Raw genomic sequence first — 18,805 nt, forward strand, 5'->3', positions numbered from 1 at the left:
TAAGTAGGAAGGATCAAACCCGGAGTCATGAGTAAAAGTAGGAAAATAAAGTAGGAAAATAAAGTGTGAAAAAAAAAAAAAAAAAAAAAAAAAACATCTGCAACGTTAACAGTTCGGCCACCAAGAAAAGTCCATTCCAGTTGTTTAGGAAAAAAAAAACAAAAAAAAACGACTACGGTAGGTCGGCGCGAACGTAAAAATATAATGTGAATTGTTCAGCACCCTAACCACTACGCCACAGAGCACTGCAGCTTAGTTTAGTGATTTTAAATAACTTCCCATGAAAGAACTACGAAGCCAAACCGGTGTTCTCTTCTCAACTGTTCCTTGTGAACGATCCCCAAACGGTGTTAAGTGGTGGCAGGGGGAGGAGGAATTTATTAGAGAGAAAATATTTTACCACTTCCATTGATCTTAACCGATTTTGGCCGTGACTTCTCAGCAGAAAAAGTATAGAAATCTAAGATTATCGAGGAATTTGAGAAATAATAAGCCTATAACACACCTCAGATATTGTTCTGCCGTTTGTGCATATTATATTTGCATGAAATATCTTGATTTTTAATCCTATTAAGGTCAAAATCCGACGGGAAAAAATGAGTTCATTTTATTTATATAGAGATAAAATATAAATATTATCTATGTAAAATTAAGTAATTTTAAAGCAATATGATTTAATACTAATGAAACTGAATTATGAAGTTAGGAAACAAAGAATTTAAAAACATATCAAACACCAACGATTAATAATTTTAAAAGTGAAAACAAACGATAAATAATTTTTAGAATGAAAATTCATTTTATTTATATAGAGATAAAAGTTTAATAGAACAATATACTTTTTTTTAACGAAGGCCGTTTTAAAAAATATCTGAAGAAATTAGAACATTTATATCTTCAAGTATCAACATAAAATTTATTGTATATTTAGAATTACACTTATTTAAAAATATACAGAAAAATATATATGTATATATTCGTCACAGAACAACGATGTCATATTCTAAAAATCATGTGGGTTTAGCTAGTAACTTTATTTCGCTAGTAAGCGAAAATATTTAGTTGTCAAAGGTCAACTAAAGATAAATTTGTCCGTAGAGCCCTGCGAGGTCATCCAAGGTTGAGAAACACTGATGTTTGAAAGGATTTGGTTTTATAAAAATTTTATAAAAATTAAGTCATACGATATTACTGGACAAATAATCAAATCCTTCTTAGATACGAGAAAAATCCAGGTTGTCCTTGATGGTAATACGTCAAAAATATATATAAATCTATATATATATAAAATGCAAAATGTGTGTGACCATTTCGTGTATGTCTCGCGAAGGCTTTTCGTGCACACGGTCCCGGGGGGGGGGGGTATGATCGTTTACAAGTGTTTAGGCCGTAGATAATATCTAGGATTTGGGAAAGCACGTCGCATGCAGATTTATTTACATCGACTTTTACAAAATTATTGCTATTTTGGTTTCTCACGTGTTGATTTGGTTTTTTCGTAATTCAAAACTAAGGGAGCGTTCTCGGCATCGCGCCGGGAAACGTCCAGAAGCAATGTGGGGACAAACTCCTCATATCAGACAATTGCTAATCAATCTGGAAAATGGGGAGCTGGTTTCCCCCTCCCCAACATCTGTTGGGGAAAAAACTTGGGTAAACAAACCCAAGTTAACTGCGTGATTTCTATTTGACCTCATTAATTAGGTCAAATCGAAGCAGCAGAGTTAACTTTTATTGCTGCCACCTGTCAATAGTTAAATAAATGAATTCAAACGTGTTTCCCTTGTATGTCTCCGTGGCCCAGTGGTTAACGTCTTTTTTTTCACACTTTCATTCCCAACTTTGCCTCAAGGGTTCGGGTTCAATCCTCATACTCACCTACCAAAACTTTTTAAAAAAAATTATTTTAACCCTCCACCCACCTGCTAGTGTATATATAAATGTGGGTGTGCCACAAGGGTCGATCCTTGGAGTTTTATCATTTCTCATATTCATAAATGATCTGCCCGATTAAATTGTCTCTGAGATGGGTGTATTTGCTAACGACACCATACTCTATAACAGACTTGGAGGGAAAACGAATGAACACATATCTAAGGAAACTAGCGAGGTGCCCAGCGTTGCCTGGGTGTTTGAAGGTGTAAAAGAAAAGAAACTGTGTTAGTAGACAGGCAGGCTTGAACTCATGACGCAAAGGCGGAAAAGAAAGTGAAAGAAAACGTGACATCTTACCGCTACGCTATGAAGCCATAGGAAGTGAAAAGCGTTCAAATTTAGCAATGTCAATAAAAACGTTGACATGCTAAGTGAATGAATTAACGTAGGCGCAGAAATGAACATTGGCTGAAGGCCAGTTCAGCTTTCCACTGTTTCATTTATTTATTTCCCCACGATGTTGGGGGAAACCAAGCTCCCCCAAAAACGGGGGAACTCTCCAAACGAATAACAATTGTCTGACATGAAGGGTTTTCCCCACATTGATCAAAGCTGATTGCTTTCAAGACATCTCGGCACGAAAAGCCACTGATACCTTTGCTTTGATGAGTTTCGCTTTATTTACACGTGAAAGAACGGAATAGCGGGAATTTCATAAAAGTCAATCAAAATAAATGTAGAGAGGATGTCCGTTCGCAAATCGTAGATATTATAATCTAGGGAGTATATAAAAAGTTCTTCAAAATAGTAACCCTCTCGAGAACCCCTCCACCCTCGGAAAAAGTATTTCTTGGACATACAAAAACATGCGGCCGTTTTACCATTTTTTTTTATTTATATATATATATATATATATATATATATATATATATGAAAATCCAAGATGGCGTAATGGTAAAATATAAAGGTAACTGCAGCTTCTCTTCCAAATTTTCGGATTCTCAACATGTCGTATTACATTTTAATTCCTTTTGGTGGATTGATTGTTGCTATTTCTTTTGATGACTTAAGGGCATAATAGATTCACTGATTGATATAATTATTAAGTGATTGATCTTACGCTACGAAACAGGCACTGTCAAGAACTGTAAGGATCAATTGATGTAAAGGAATAAAATATAAAAATTGTCAACATCATGTATTTTGGAATATAAATTTGTCATTTATTCTATATACTAACGGGGGTACCCGGCGTTGCCCGGGTGTTTGGGGGGGGGATGTAGGAGAGGGTGACTGTTTTAATATTATAAAAAAAAAAAAAAAACATGATGTTAAGAAAAATTGGAAAAACCAATACAAAGCAAAACACCGAACAAACGTTAAAAAAAAAAAAAAAAAAGTTTAGGTAGAAAGACAAGCTCGAACCCGGCTAAGGTGGAAAAAAAATGCCCGACACGTTACCCCTACGCCAAAGAGACATACAACTGAGAACGGATAAAATTAAACCTTTAAAAACACTTGCAGGTGGTTTTAAACTAACGTCAACGTTTTCTAGGTCAAACATGACGTCATTGTCGTAGTAGCAGGAGCAGAGAAAATGAAAGAACGATTTTTTTTCGGCACCCCTCCCTGTACAAAACTGATGATTTTAGGGTGAAGAAATTAATGTTTTTGGCCAATTTTTCGATATTTGTCAGGCGAAGGTTGGAACTTTAAAATGATACCTATCTGGCGAAAATCTGTGGCCCATGTCGAAAGTTTTTGCGAGACATACAAACACACATTTTCACTTTTATATATATACTAACGAGGGGTACCCGTCGTTGCCCGGGTGTTTGGAGGTGTGTGTGTGTGTGTGTGTGTGTAGGGGGGGGGGTTAAAAAAAAAAGTAAGTATGAGGATCGAACCCGAACAGTTGAGGCAAAGTTGTAAATTAAAGTGTGAAAAAAAAAAAAAAAAAAAAACGTGTGACGTTAACCATTGCCCCACCGCGACATGCTAACGGAAACACGTTTGAATTTATTTAATTACTTGGATTTAGCACGTGCCCGTTATATATATATATATATATATATATATATATATAAATGGCTGAAACCTTAGAGGGAGATCTTCAGTCTGTAGTGCAACAGATATAAATGGATGGTAACATTCGATACTAAGCTCCTTTCCTTTGTTGCACGTGCGCAAAAACATGGCCAGCAATGAAAACAATACAGAATCAAATATCCCTAAACAATAGTTTTTTAACAGTTTTCAGTTGACCATTAATTATTGCTGATTGATGAATGAAAATGTATTTGAAATTGTGTGCACACATAATCATACCAAAGAATTAAAACCTTCGTAAATGTCGGATGACGAAACTTGAAGATTGTATATAAAAAAAAAATTTTTTAAATTGTCCAAGCAAAACCTACGTAAATATTGGGTGACGAAACTCTAAGATAACCATAAATATTTACATAAAATAATCGGAAAATAGCAAATTTCAAGCAAATTTTTAAAAAAAGGCCAAGCACATGTTACAATGGGGAAAGGAGTGGCTGGTTACTTTTAATACATCTAAAACCAAACTTTTCTCTTTACATCATCAATGCTCTGATCCCCATCTGGTATCCATTGAAATGAATGGCTCTTGTCTTGGGGAGGCCTCATGTTTTGACAAGCTTCTGGGCTTGACCTTTACTCCTGATCTGAAATGGAACACTTACATCAAATCTGTTCCAAGGCTGCTGGAAAAATGGTGAGATCCTTCTATCGATCCAGTAGATATCTCACTGCTCATGCAATTCTCTATATAAGAGCCAGGTACGTCCAAGGATGGAATACTGTTGCCACATCTAGGCAGGAGCTGCAAGAAAGGACTTGTCCTGCCTTGATAGAGTTCAAAATAGACTCCGTAGCCTCGTAGGAGATGTCCTTTTCTCTTCCCTGCAACCTTTATCTCACAGAAGAGATGTTGGCATATTCCTTAAGAATTTGGAGAGAAACTGGTTTGATTTTAGCAGGTAAATGGCTTTATAGTGCTCGCCAAATGCTTCGGGACGAATCACTGTATTCATGTATGGAAGAGCACAACAGAGCCTTTTCTTTTATGCATGTGTGTGGTCGCGTCAACACGTCATGTGCCTACTAGTTTTTAATATGTGTAATGTTCCTGCCTGTCATTTATTCCAGCCATACATAACGGGTCGTTACGAAATATGTAACTCATTTCCTTCCAGTAAGAGGTATTAAACCAGAGTCTAGGTTTCATAAAGTCAAAGAAACCGACCCTTCCCCGATCACTAACCTTCCCACGACATCCAAGTCTTTTAACTTATTTTTCTCACTTATTTTGCTCTTGACATATCTGTTTAAACGTTGTCGTAAGGAGAATAGTTTCCCATCTCCCTGGAAAATCTCATCAGTATGCCCTGTATTTAAGAATTCAGGTGATCGCTCATCCCCCTCTCAGTACAGGCCAATAAGTCTCCTGTGCGTCATGAGTAAGTTGCTAGAATCTGTGTTAAATACAGAAGTAATCAAACATCTTAACAAAAATAACCTTCTTAGTGACACTCAATATGGTTTCCGTTCTGCTAGATCTACAGCAGATGTCCTTACAGTTATATCGCATAGGATTAGCAAATCTCTCGACGGTGGCAATCTTTCTAGGGCAATTGCTCTTGACATATCTAAAGCCTTTGATAGGGTATGGCATAAAGGTTTACTTCATAAGATCTCTAGCTATGGTATTGCTGGAAAAGTCTTCTCAATTATTAAATCATTTCTCTCTGATAGGTTCATAAGAGTAGTAGTTGAGGGGCAAAAATCAGAAGCTCACAGTATTAATGCCGGTGTCCCTCAGGGATCCATCCTGGGCCCAACTCTTTTCCTGATCTACATTAATGATCTTCCAAATCATATCCTTACATCATTTGTAGACATTTATGCTGACGACACTACCATTTATGGTAGCACATCTAAGACAGTAAACGACCAAGTTCTCTCCAATTCTCTCTCCTCTGATCTTGAGCACGTAGTACAATGGGGAAAGACACACTCCTGAGAAAGGAAAACAAAGAAAAAAAACAAGTGAAGCATGCGTCCTAAATTGGTAACTGAGCACCAGACTTATACTAAGTAGATATTAATAAGTCCCGCGTACCTATTTTTTTATTTTTTATTTCTTTTTTTTTAAATGGAGAGTAGATAATGCAGTGGATGTGTTATCGGCAGCTTCTCCTTTTTTGTTCCTCTGTCCTCATTCAAATGAGTGATTTTTCTGACAAAGGGTGAAGAAAAAGCTGCTTTCCAGGTCGGTAGTACTTTATGAACAGTAGTCAGATATCGGAAATTTTTGTTTCTATCTCTATCCTTGTGGCCATGTCACTAGTAAGGGTGCTGGAGGTAAACGTTTCATCTGGACTGACGTTATCCGTCTGATAGTCAGGGACCCGAACCTTGGATTAACCACTAAGGAGGCTGTCCTATCAGCAGGTGCAAAGTACTGGGGCTGCCGTATTGTCATTTGGTGAATGGATTCTGGACCATGCTGTATTGTCATTTGGTGAATGGATTCTGGACCATGCTGTATTGTCATTTGCAGAATGGATTCTGGACCATGCTGTATTGCCATTTGCAGAATGGATTCTGGACCATGCTGTATTGCCATTTGCAAAATGGATTCTGGACCATGCTGTATTGCCATTTGCAAAATGGATTCTGGACCATGCTGTATTGCCATTTGCAAAATGGATTCTGGACCATGCTGTATTGCCATTTGCAAAATGGATTCTGGACGATGGACTCTGGTGGGGCCTTTCGATGCCATACTAGTGGGTAATTGTTACAGCTTTACCTTATGTGCTACAAAAAAAAAAAAAAAAATTTCCTCTTTTCTCTCTTACTTTCCCTCTCTGTACTGCTCTAACCAAGTATGCCGACCTGTTCTACAAATCCCAAAACCTCAACATGAAATATCTTGAAAAAAAACATGAATAAACCTAGAACCCCATCCTTCAACGTAGACCCCTACCTACCATGTCTCCAACATCAGGGGTCTACGTTCCAACCTTCAAGAGGTTGAAACCCAATTACAGGAGACAAAACCGGACGTATTCTTTCTAAGTAAAACTGACATAGGGCAAACCACTTCCCTATGGGTCATTCCATGTCAATTCACCAGGCCATTACACCCACCAACACCGAATGACTTGAAATTTGGCACAAATATTACCCTTCATGAGTTAGGAAAATTTGCTAAATTATTTGGTCCAAAACCTTACCGTTCAGATTTTACGGGGGGTGTAAAAATTGCATATTTTGCTTCTAAATTTATGCCGCAAAACGTCAAGAAATTTCAGTGCTTTATAAAATTAAAAAAAAAAACATTACTTCCACTTATTCATATTTCTGAAATTTGGTAGGAAGGGCATTTAAGAACTGTAGAATCCGAATATTTAATTATTTTAACCCCATACCTGGTAGAAAATAAAATTTTGCTCACCCAAAAGCATGTCCCCCAAATCATCAATTTTTTACCTATTTAGCTTACGGTCAGTCTAGAGAAAATATGTCCTCTTCAATTTTCATAATATTTTTTTTATAGCATCTACTATGACTGCTTAAGTTCTCAAAAAAATATTGTGAGGGTTTCTAGCCTACTTTAGAGATATGGCCCTGTGAAGTTTATCTTTTTTTTTTCTATGTACATTCAGTAATTCAGTGAAAGATTGATAAAGACAATAATCTTAATGCTCCCAAACTCCTCAAATGTTCATATTGTGTTAAGTAATTTCTTAAACTATTCAATAAGATTTTGTTAATTTAAAAAGAAAATAATGTAAATATATTTTGCAGATATTGCATTTTGTATGGTACGGACAGATTGTCTTTAACAAGTGATAAGCATTCATTCACTTCTTTGCAAAAACACTAATAGAGTTTTTGTAGATAGCATAAAACATTTTTTTTTTTTACAATTTTTCAAAAAGTTATTTTCATTAAACTAAAACCTTTTTTTTTTTTCATTTAGAAGAAATTTATAATAAAATGTATTTTTCAAATGTTTGAAACACTATGAAGCTACACTAAATTTGTTGTTAAACATAATATCTCTGATAGGTAATAATTGTAATAAATTTAGAATTAGGCCAACAGTGAACTCTGAATGACCCTCATTCGACCCAGACTGGAACATGTCTGTGGCACCTAAAATATTTATTGGTCACTTTTATGGATTATACTTCCAAAATAAACTATTACAGTTGTTTTAAAAGTAATAGAAATTTTTTTTTTTTTTTTTTTTAAACAGTAATGTATTTTCCGAACTCAATATTTTTCAATTTTTAAACTTAAAAAAAATCTATCAAAATTTTTCTATTGATTCTATTTTTACGATATTTTCAGGGTCAATGTGAAATGTTATGTTCTTTCCAATAAACCGAATATAATATTTTAGACAAACGTTTTTTTTTAAATTCACGCCCCCCCCCATTTTCAAGTTTCTCTTAAAAAGTAAATAATTAATTTATGTTGAATAGTTTTATATATCACAAATTGAAGAGAAAAGGTCAAATAATATATTCAAATTAAAAACAAAAAAACAAACCCGTTTTTTTTTAGAAATTTACCTGTAAAGTCCGAAGTTTAAAACTTAAAAAAAAAAAAAAAAACACATTGTTTTTGTTTTTTTTTAAATGAAACCTTGGTCCTTGCTCCTTTAATTGAAAAAAAAAAATTAGGGCTTGAATTACATTTTTCGAGGAGTTATAAGCTTGGAAAGATGGGGTGGAATTATTCACTATTTTCACGAAATTTCTGATACTGCTAGCACACAGAATAATTGAAGTAGTTTTTTTTCAGATAAAGATGAATTGTTCTGTTTGTACTGAACTAACAGTTGAAACAAGTACTAATTTATTCCATGACAAACATGTTGGATTAATTTCAGTGGATCATTTGGATGCAATGGATGTAAAGCTTATTGCTTATAGGACTGGACTTGATGAGGATAAAATACTATCTGTGACCATCACAAGCAGACCTTGTTAACTAAGTATGAGTGGCTTGAAAAGAGTTGTTGCAATCCATTTAAAAATCATAAGCAAATTAAAGGCAGTTTGAAAGCAATTTCTTTGAAGTTGGCAGATAAAGCAAAAGCTAAGTTGTTACTTATCCCAGGCAAGAAACTCTGTCCTGATTGGCGAATACGAATCAAAAAACTTCTTGATGATGAAAAACAAAAGTGTGTATCAGATGAGGAAATGCAAGAGGTTGATGCAAGTACTTCAATAGAAACAGAAGACAAATATCAATGAATGTTTCTGTTATTGGAATTTCTCCAATGAAAACAAAAGGGCTTCATCACTCTGGAAAGGCTCGTTTAGGTAAAAGAAAACTTTGTTCTGCAATCAGTAGGTCATTAAACATTGAGCTGTTGTGATGAATCTTTAAAATTAAAAAAAATGAGATTTTAGATAAAGCTAAGTGCTTTGATAAAATGATAGCGGTTCTTGCAGCAAAAATGAAGATTGTGGAATCCACTAAAATGAAAATACAGATCTTGACACTTGCCCCTACCGATTGATCACACAAAAATGTATTTGGTGTTTCAGAACACATTGTACGCAAGGCTCGCAAATTGTGTTTGGAAAATGATATTTTAGCTGTGCATGAACAAAAAGAGGCAAGTCTTTGCCTGTTGATATTGCACAGTTAGTGCAAGCATTTTATCAACATGAGTACACTCGATTGATGCCAGGCAGGAAAGACTGTTAGTATTAAATGTAATTTACATCAACAGAAGAGACTCATATTGTGCAACCTAAATGAGCTCTTCAGAACATTCAAGGAACAGAACCCGAAAGTATCTTTAGAGTTTTCAAAATTTTGTAATCTTAGACCAAAATGGTGTGTTCTTGCTGGTAGTGCAGGTACACATGCTGTATGTGTATGCACTATCCACCAAAACATCAAACTATTACTGAAACCACTAAATGTACTGTATCAAGATCTCTTGAAATATATTGTCCGCAATACAAGTAATAGACAGTGTATGATTCATAGGTGCACAAATTGTCCTAAAACATCACAATTGCTGGAAAAAATTTCTTTACGACACTCTTGAAGAATGTATTGGTAATGAAAACTCTATTGGGTTCTCCCAATGAACAACAAGTGACGGATCAACTTTAATAATTCACAAGGAATCCTGTCAAGCTTATGTGGATTTAGTTATTTTGCAATTAAAAATATGTGCATCTCATTCCTAAATCACAATCCAGATATTTAAAGCAAAAAAAAAAAAAAAAAAAAAAAAAAAAAATATCAGTGATAGCAAAGTTTTCTTTCTCGGGGATTTTGCTGAAAATTACAAATTTGTTGTTCAAGATGAGATCCAGAGTTTTCATTAGAGTACCTCTCAATGTACTTTACACCCAGTGGTACTCTATTTTAAGCTTGAAAATACAATGCAAAGTTAATGTTTTTGTATTATATTGAGTGACAATTTCCATAATGTGGCATTTGTTTATATGGTACAGAAAAACATTATTGAGGTGATCAAGGCTAATTTGCCAAATGTGAAAAATATTGAATATTTTACAGATGGTTGTGGTGCAACCATCAAAAAGATTTTGGACTTGGATGCAAAATGGAACTTGTTTGCAACTAGTCATGGTAAACAACCATGTGATGGCATAGGTGGGACAGTGAAAAGGATAGTAGCAAAAGAAAGTCTACGAAGACCAAATTCCAAACAAATCCTTTCAACAGAAACTATGTTTGTATACTGCAAATCTGTAATTGAAGGAATCAAATTTATTTTGATTAAAAAGGAAGTTGAGGAAGCAAGGAGAAATCTCACAATTAGATTTGAAAATGCATCCACAGTTCCAGGGACAAGAAGTTTTCATCAATTTATTCCACTCGACAGAGATAAAATAGCCATGAAATAATGTAGTGAAGATGAAAACTATGAATTGATATATGACTTCTCTATTGGGGTTGAAGAAAAACCAATGAAATTTGTTGTTTCAGAATATCTTTGTTGCAGGTATGACAATAACGTTTGGATTGGCATGGTCCTAGAAATTAATATGGAAAATAAGGACTTGCTGATTAAGTTCATGCATCCAGCTCTTCCATCACATTCATTTTATTGGAAAGAGGATTTTAAGGATATATGTTTTGTGCCATTAGCAAATATTCTGTGCACTATTGATGTACAACACCAAATGGTAGAATTTATCATTTGTCCAAAGTGGATAAATTATCTGTGCAAAAAATTGTGTACAAAACAATTTAATCCTATGTACACAACAAAATTTGGTGCACATCATAGTTTAAAATTTGTATATTGTTATTACTTTCTTCTAAATATAAAAAAAAAAGTTTTACATTAATGAAAATAACTTTTTGAAAACTTGTAAAAAAATATAAAGAATTTTTAAAGTGATGAAATTGAAAGCATTTCTTACGGAAAAAAAAAAAATATTTAGCGCTAATTACAAATATTCTAAGTTTTAAAAATTCACATGCATTTAAAATAAAAAAAATCATTTTTTTTTGTTTCGTGAATATAATGAAATTAATTTTTTTTTAATTTAATCAGAAATAATTTCTTTTAAATTAATGTTTAATGCCATCTACAAAATTCTCTCTGATTCTTTATTCTCTGATCTTGATCACGTTGTACAATGGGGAAAGGAGTGGCTGGTTACTTTTAATACATCTAAAACCAAGCTTCTATCTTTACATCATCAACGTTCTGATCCCCATCTGACATCAATTAAAATGAATGGCTCTCGTCTTGGGGAGGCCTCAAGTTTTGACAGGCTTCTGGGCTTGACCTTTACTCCTGATCTTAAATGGAATACGTACATCAAATCTGTTGCCAAGGCCACTGGGAAAATGGTCGGATCCTTCTATCGATCCAGTAGATATCTCACTGCTGATGCAATTCTCTATCTATATAAGAGCCAGATACGTCCAAGGATGGAATACTGTTGCCACATATGGGCAGGAGCTGCTAGAAAAGACTTGTCCTGCCTTGATAGGATTCAAAATAGACTTTGTGGCCTGGTGGGAGATGTCCTTTTCTCTTCGCTGCAACCTCTATCTCACAGAAGAGATGTTGCAAGTTTGTCTCTGCTTTATCGTTATTTTCATGGAAAGTGTTCAACTGAGCTTCAATCTATGGTCCCCTCTCGCCAAACTTTCACAAGAAACACTCGACTAGCTGAAAACATTATCAATAATTTTCCCCACTCTTTATCTGTGCCTAAACCTAAACATAGATTCCATGATCAAAGCTTCTTTCTTAGAACTGCACGCCTGTGGAATTGTCTTCTGTTTTCCTGCTTTCCAGCTGTCTATAATATGGTTGTCTTCAAGTCCAACGTGAACAAGTTTCTGATGAGCTGTTCCACTTAAGTTAACAAATTTACCGAACTTCCATTACTATCGATTACTATATTGTCCTTTTGACTACTCTACACTCTTTAACCCTTATCCTTGAGTGGCCTATCGGCCTTGATAAGTGGTGACGCCTATGTAAAAAAAAAAAAAAAAAAAAAAAAATCCCAATGCACGAGTCAATGTTTATCACTTGTTAAAGACAATCTATCCATACCATACAAAATGCAACATCTGCAAACTATATTCAAATTATTTTCTTTTTAAATTAACAAAATCTTATTGAATAGTTTAAGAAATTACTTAACACAATATGAACATTTGAGGAGTTTGGGAGCATTAAGATTATTGTCTTTATCAATCTTTCACTGAATTACTGCACATACATAGAAAAAAAGATAAACTTTGCAGGGCCATATCTTCTAAAGTAGGCTAGAAACCCTCACAATATTTTTTTGAGAACTTAAGCAGTCATAGTAGATGCTATAAAAAAATACAATGAAAATTGAAGAGGACTTATTTTCTCTAGACTGACCGTAAGCTACATAGGTAAAAAATTGATGATTTGGGGGACATGCTTTTGGGTGAGCAAAATTTTATTTTCTACCAGGTATGGGGTTAAAATAATTAAATATTCGAATTCTATAGTCCCTAAATGCCCTTCCTACCAAATTTCAGAAATATTGAATGTAAGGAAGTATTTTTTTTTAATTTTATAAAGCACTGAAATTTCTTGACATTTCGCGGCATAAATTTAGAAGCAAAATATGCAATTTTTACACCCCCCGTAAAATCTGAACGGTAAGGTTTTGGACCAAATAATTTGGCAAATTTTCCTAACTCATGAAGGGTATTATTTGTGCCAAATTTCGATTAATTCGGTGTTGGTGGGTGCAGATTTCAACTTTTTGCTGGTGTTTTGACATGGAATGAGCCCTAGACGAGTTCATAATTAAAGGATACTCTAACTTAACATCTAAATCTGACTCCCAAGATCACCACGGGCATCGAATATGTGCCTACATTAAAGATGGCTTCCCGTGTGGCAGGGATATCTCCAGAGAAGACCCTAATTTACCTTATATGTGATTCCGGGTTGCACTTGCTTACACCACTGCATTTATATTTGCCTTCTATCGCCCCCACAACAGCGGGGTTACTATCTTTATGAGCATATCTAAGAAAATAGACCACATCCTGTCTGCACATCCTTCGGCTAACATTCACATTTGCGGTGACTTTAATGTCCATAACGTGGACTGGCTGACCCACTCAAATAAGACAGATGATGAGGGGAGGTTCTGCCATGATTTTGCCATTGCCTGTAACCTCACTCAGATTGTTTGCGAGCCAACCCGTGTGCCCGATACTACCGGTCAGTATTACTTTTCTACCTAACTAGATAATTTTTTAGTGTTTTTATTTAATGTAACATGTTTATTCGGCTCGAAAAACAGTGTTTACCGATGTATTGGAAAATTTTAAATGGCGAGCGAAACTCTTTGACACGGTAAGTTTGGGAAAAGGAGTTAAAAATAAAAAACTAGACAAAATACTGTTAGAAACTCGCTCAATATATGTTCCGTGACATAGGTTGACATATTCGGTGGGTTTTTAACAGTATTTTGTCTAGTTTCTTTATTTTTAACTCCTTTTCCCAAACTTACTGTGTGAAAGAGAGTGTCGATCACCATTTTTAATTTTCCAATACATTGGTAAACACTGTTTTTCGAGCTGAGTAAACGTTACATTAAATAAAAACACTAAAAAATATTCAATTAGGTAGAAAAGTAACTTATGTTGCCTTTGATAACATTTGTTATATATTTGTTTTTTGACATCTTTTTTGAATCTGTGTACAGTAATACAAACCCCCCCCCTTTTTTTGTGGGTGGGGGGTTGTATTACTATACACAGATTCGAAAAAAAATTGTCAAAAAACAAAAAAAACAAAAACAAATATATAACAAATAAATGTTATCAAAGGCAAGATAAATTACTTTTCTACCTAACTAAATAATTTTTTTAGTGTTTTTATTTAATGTAAAATGATTATTCGGTTCGAAAAACAGTTTATTGGTATATGTGAAAAAGACAAATGGCGGCTTGCTCGCTGTTGAATACGTTAAGTTTGGGAAAATGAGCTAAAACTAAAAAACTATACAAAATACTGTTAGAAACTCGCTCAATATATGTCATGTCACGGTAACACTAAAAACTGAAACAGTTAGGTAGAAAAGTAACTTATCTTTCCTTGGTGCTTGTACAGTTTAATCAAGACATTAAAAAATATCCGTGCTAATGCACTTACTGATCCGTGCTATTTTTTAAATCGTATTTCCAAGTTTATTTAAAGTTTTATGGGTTTGTTTTTAATTCAATTGTACAGAATAGGTAGGTGTGTGAGAAACTTCTTGAAAAATATTGAATAATTCGACCCCCTGTCTTTCCAAGCTTATAACTACTCAAAAAATGTAATTCAAACCCTAATTTTTTTTTTCAATTGTTTTAAATTTGAATATATTATTTATTGACCTTTTCTCTTCAATTTGTGATACATAAAACTTTGGCACATAAATTATTTACTTTTTAATAGACATTTCAAAATGGGGGCGGGGGCGTGAATTAAAAAAAAACGTTTGTCTAAAATATTATATTCAATTTATTGGAAAGAGCATAAAATTTCACATTGACCCTGAAAATATCGTAAAAATAGAATCAATAGAAAAATTTTGATAGATTTTTAAAGTTTAAAAATTGAAAAATACTGAACTCGTAACATTCAATTAATTTCATTACTATTTTTAAAAAAATATTTCTATTACTTTTTATACAACTTTAATAGTTGATTTTGGAAGTATAATCCATAAAGAAAATAAACAACTCACTTTTAAAAAGAGAAATTACGATTTTTTTTATATTTTATTTGCTTGTTAGGGGTGTCAAAAATTCCTACAAACATTACACCTACTGAATAGGTAAAGCACCCTCCCCTCCCCATGTTAAGAATGGCTTTTTAAATAATAACATTATTTCAGCACGGATCAATAAGTGCATGAGTACCTAAAATGAAAATATCGAAACAAAATAGTTTATATTGTACGTATCCGTTATGGAATGAAGTTCTCTGAGAGAAAAAAAAAATCACTTAATTTCATCAAGTAGTTTTTTTTTTTTTTTTTTTTTTTTTTTACAGCGAAAAAACAATGTGTTATGATACCGGGTTCGATTTTTAGGAAGAAAAGCTAGTATTAAAGATGGGGAGGGAGTGTCGGCGCTTTTTATCTCCTCGTGGCGTGTTCACAAAACTCAAAGATAGTCACCTTCAACCTGCCGTCATAAAAACGTGTTTTTCAGCTGTAAAAAAATTTTAAAGAAAAAAAACTACTCGATCAAATTAAGTGAAATTATTTGATCTTCAGTTCAAAACGGATACATACAATATAACTTTTTTTTTTTTTTTTCGATATTTTCATTTTTAATGTCTTGACTAAACTGTACAAGTGCCCTTTTCTTTCAGAACATTTGTTATATTTGTGTGTGTGTTTTTTTGGTATTATTATACAAACACCGTGACAGCGTTAGGGTTAGGGTTAGGATTAGGGTTAGGGTTAGGGTTAGGGTTAATTCGCTGTCACGGTGTTTGTATAGTTTTACCCATTTTTTTCTACTAATTCGCTGTCACGGTATTTGTATAAATTTACCGTTTTTTTTAATTTTAAAATAGCACGGTACCAAAAAATACATAAGCACCAAATAATTTAATGACCGAAACAATCCGCAGTAATATAACTGGGATTTTTTTTTTTTTACGACCTGCCCCAGAGTAATATGAACACCCACCAACCTCCTTATGTTAAGAACGGCTTTCGGAATCCCCCCCCCCCAAAAAAAAACTACCAATGTTTAGAACGGCTTTTGAGATTGGGGGAGGGGGTGTTTATTCCGAAAGCCGTTCTTAACATAGGAAGGTTGGGGGGTGTTTATAACACGCTGGGACACGTGGTAAAAATTTACCATATAACTTATTGACAAATAATGTGAAAAGGGTTTGTATTACTGTACACACAGATTCGAAAAAGTTGTCAAAAAAACAAATATATAACAAATAAATGTTATCAAAGGCAAGATAAGTTACTTTTCTACCTAACTGGATATGTTTTTAGCGTTTATATTTAATGTAACATGTTTATTCAGCTCGAAAAACATGCAGTGTTTACCGATGTATTGAAAAATTCAAAATGGCGCCCGACACTCTCTTTAACATGGTAAGTTTGGGAAAAGATATTATGAATAATAAACTAGACAAAATACTATTAAAAAAACACCGAATATATGTCAACCTATGTCACGGTAACATATATTGAGCGAATTTCTAACAGTATTTTGTCTAGTTTATTATTTATAACATCTTTTCCTCAACTTACCGTGTTAAAGAGAGTGTCGGGCGCCATTTTGAATTTTCAAATACATCGGTAAACACTGCATGTTTTTCGAGCTGAATAAACATGTTACATTGAATAAAAACACGAAAAATATGCCCAGTTAGGTAGACAAGTAACTTATCTTGCATTTGATAACATTTATTTGTTATATATTTGTTTTTTGACAACTTTTTTGAATCTATGTGTACAGTAATACAAACCCCAATTCCGTAGTAATATAACTGGTATTTTATTTTTTATTTTATCTTTTTACAACCTGCCCCAGAGTAATATAAACACCACCAACCTCCTTATGTTAAGAACGGCTTTCGGAATACCCCCTCCCCCCAAAAAAACTCCCAATGTTTAGAACGGCTTTCGAGGTTGGGGAGGGTTTTTATTCCGAAAGCCGTTCTTAACGGTTGGGGATGTTTATAATACGCTGGGGCACGTCGTAAAAATTTACCATATAACTTATTGACAAATAATGTAAAAGTCACGTAGAGGCGAGAAACACACATCGTAGGATTCACATTAAAACCGAAAGAAATAAACAAAAGACTTACCTTAAAAAACTATGGGCTTCCATACTTCTATTTTGGTTGCTTGAACAAACAACAGCTATTGAAAGTTTTCCAGTCATGTTGAATTATTTTTGTTTTTATTTAATATATAAATATATTTATATATAAATATGTGTGTGTGTGTGTGTGTGTAAATATATTTTTAAAAATTATATTTATCTTCCTGATAAATATGTGACCGTATACAACTTTTAAAAAAAAGATTAAAGATTTAAACAAATAAAACTGCACCCTTAATAATGAGATTTCCTAGGGTAAAATTACAAAAATAAAAAGTTCGGTTCCAATTTTGGGAATTATCTTACACCTCCCCAAAAAAAGAAAAAAAAAATTAAATATAATGATAAATAAATATTTCTTTTCCTTCCATATGCGATATTATTTGGAAACAACTGGTTCAGAAATCACGTTGAAATAGGACGGAAGTGACGTCAGGAAGAAGAAGAAGAAAAACAGGCGGAAGTGACGTTAAATTTAGAAGTAGGCGGAAATGACGTCAAGAGAAGAAACAAACTAAACTAACTTAATAAAAAATACTTCTATGAACGGTCTTACTAAAAATGTACGTCTACTTTATGTCCGTCTAATTGCTGCTGCTCCTGATGATTATGAAGCAACTTCTTTAAAGCCACTTCCGGTTTTGGCCAGTGGAAATTATCGTGTGCTATTTAAAAAAATATATATATATATTATCTTCGTTAAAGAAAATACAATAATGTTCGGACAAGTGATCTTTTCCTAAGAATTTGTAAAATACAATAACAGATCTGCATAAAATAAAATTAGAATTATATTTAGTTATTTACACTAGATTTTGGAGGATTCAAAAACAAAAAAAGAATCGAGTTTTCGACCATTCGCATGCTGTTTGTTTTGTTTTTGCGTTAAACATTTTTGTAAAAAAATGTTGTTTTTTTGCTTTTTTTTATTTTCAAAATTAGAGAAATATTAAAATAATAATAAAATACGAGTCAAAAGTACACTTTGGCCTACAAAAATGCCCGGACGGTCCCATCGACATTTCCAAGTACGGGCGACTATCAGTTATCGAAGTATTCTAAAACGGTTTTTAGTCATATGTAAAACATATAGAAAAAGTAAAAAAAAAGCGTAATGGAAGATTAGGTGACTACTGACTCGCCGACTCGGTGTGAGCAAATAAAACGCTATTGTTTCAGTTTTTTTTTGTTTGCTTTTTTTTCACTGTTTTGTGTTCGTTTTTAGTATTATATTATAATACTCATAAAAATACATCTTTATGAAATATTTATTTATATTTGGCAAGGTTGACTTGAGATGTCCATAAGATAGCGAGCGACTGTGAACGATAACGAATGTAAAAAATGAAAATGGAACGGAACGCACATTTAAGCGAAACGAGATTATCGCGTCAATAATAATAAGCGTGTATTAATTTTTAACTAATCTGTACTTGTTATGAATATGTTAAAAAAAAAAAAAAAGACACAGTAGTGTTTACTTTTGTTCTGTTTTTTTTTTGTTGTTGTTTTCTTAGGG

At 33.6% G+C, this 18,805-nt stretch overlaps 1 protein-coding gene across 1 annotated transcript in view; it reads right to left on the reverse strand.

Moving 5' to 3' along the window:
• The window catches only part of LOC145271088 (RNA polymerase II subunit A C-terminal domain phosphatase SSU72-like), a 108,013-nt gene extending 90,210 nt beyond the window's left edge, over positions 1 to 17,803 (reverse strand). The window contains exon 1 of the mRNA XM_080126630.1: positions 17,270 to 17,803. Coding sequence (XP_079982756.1) covers positions 17,270 to 17,346 — 77 coding nt within the window. The 5' untranslated portion in view covers positions 17,347 to 17,803. The remainder of the gene's footprint in view (positions 1 to 17,269) is intronic.
• Positions 17,804 to 18,805: the final 1,002 nt, after the last annotated feature.

This window comes from Euprymna scolopes, chromosome 46 (genome assembly GCF_053919585.1).
Source record: "Euprymna scolopes isolate OS-2025 chromosome 46, ASM5391958v1, whole genome shotgun sequence".
Classification (NCBI taxonomy): Eukaryota; Metazoa; Mollusca; class Cephalopoda; order Sepiida; family Sepiolidae; genus Euprymna; species Euprymna scolopes.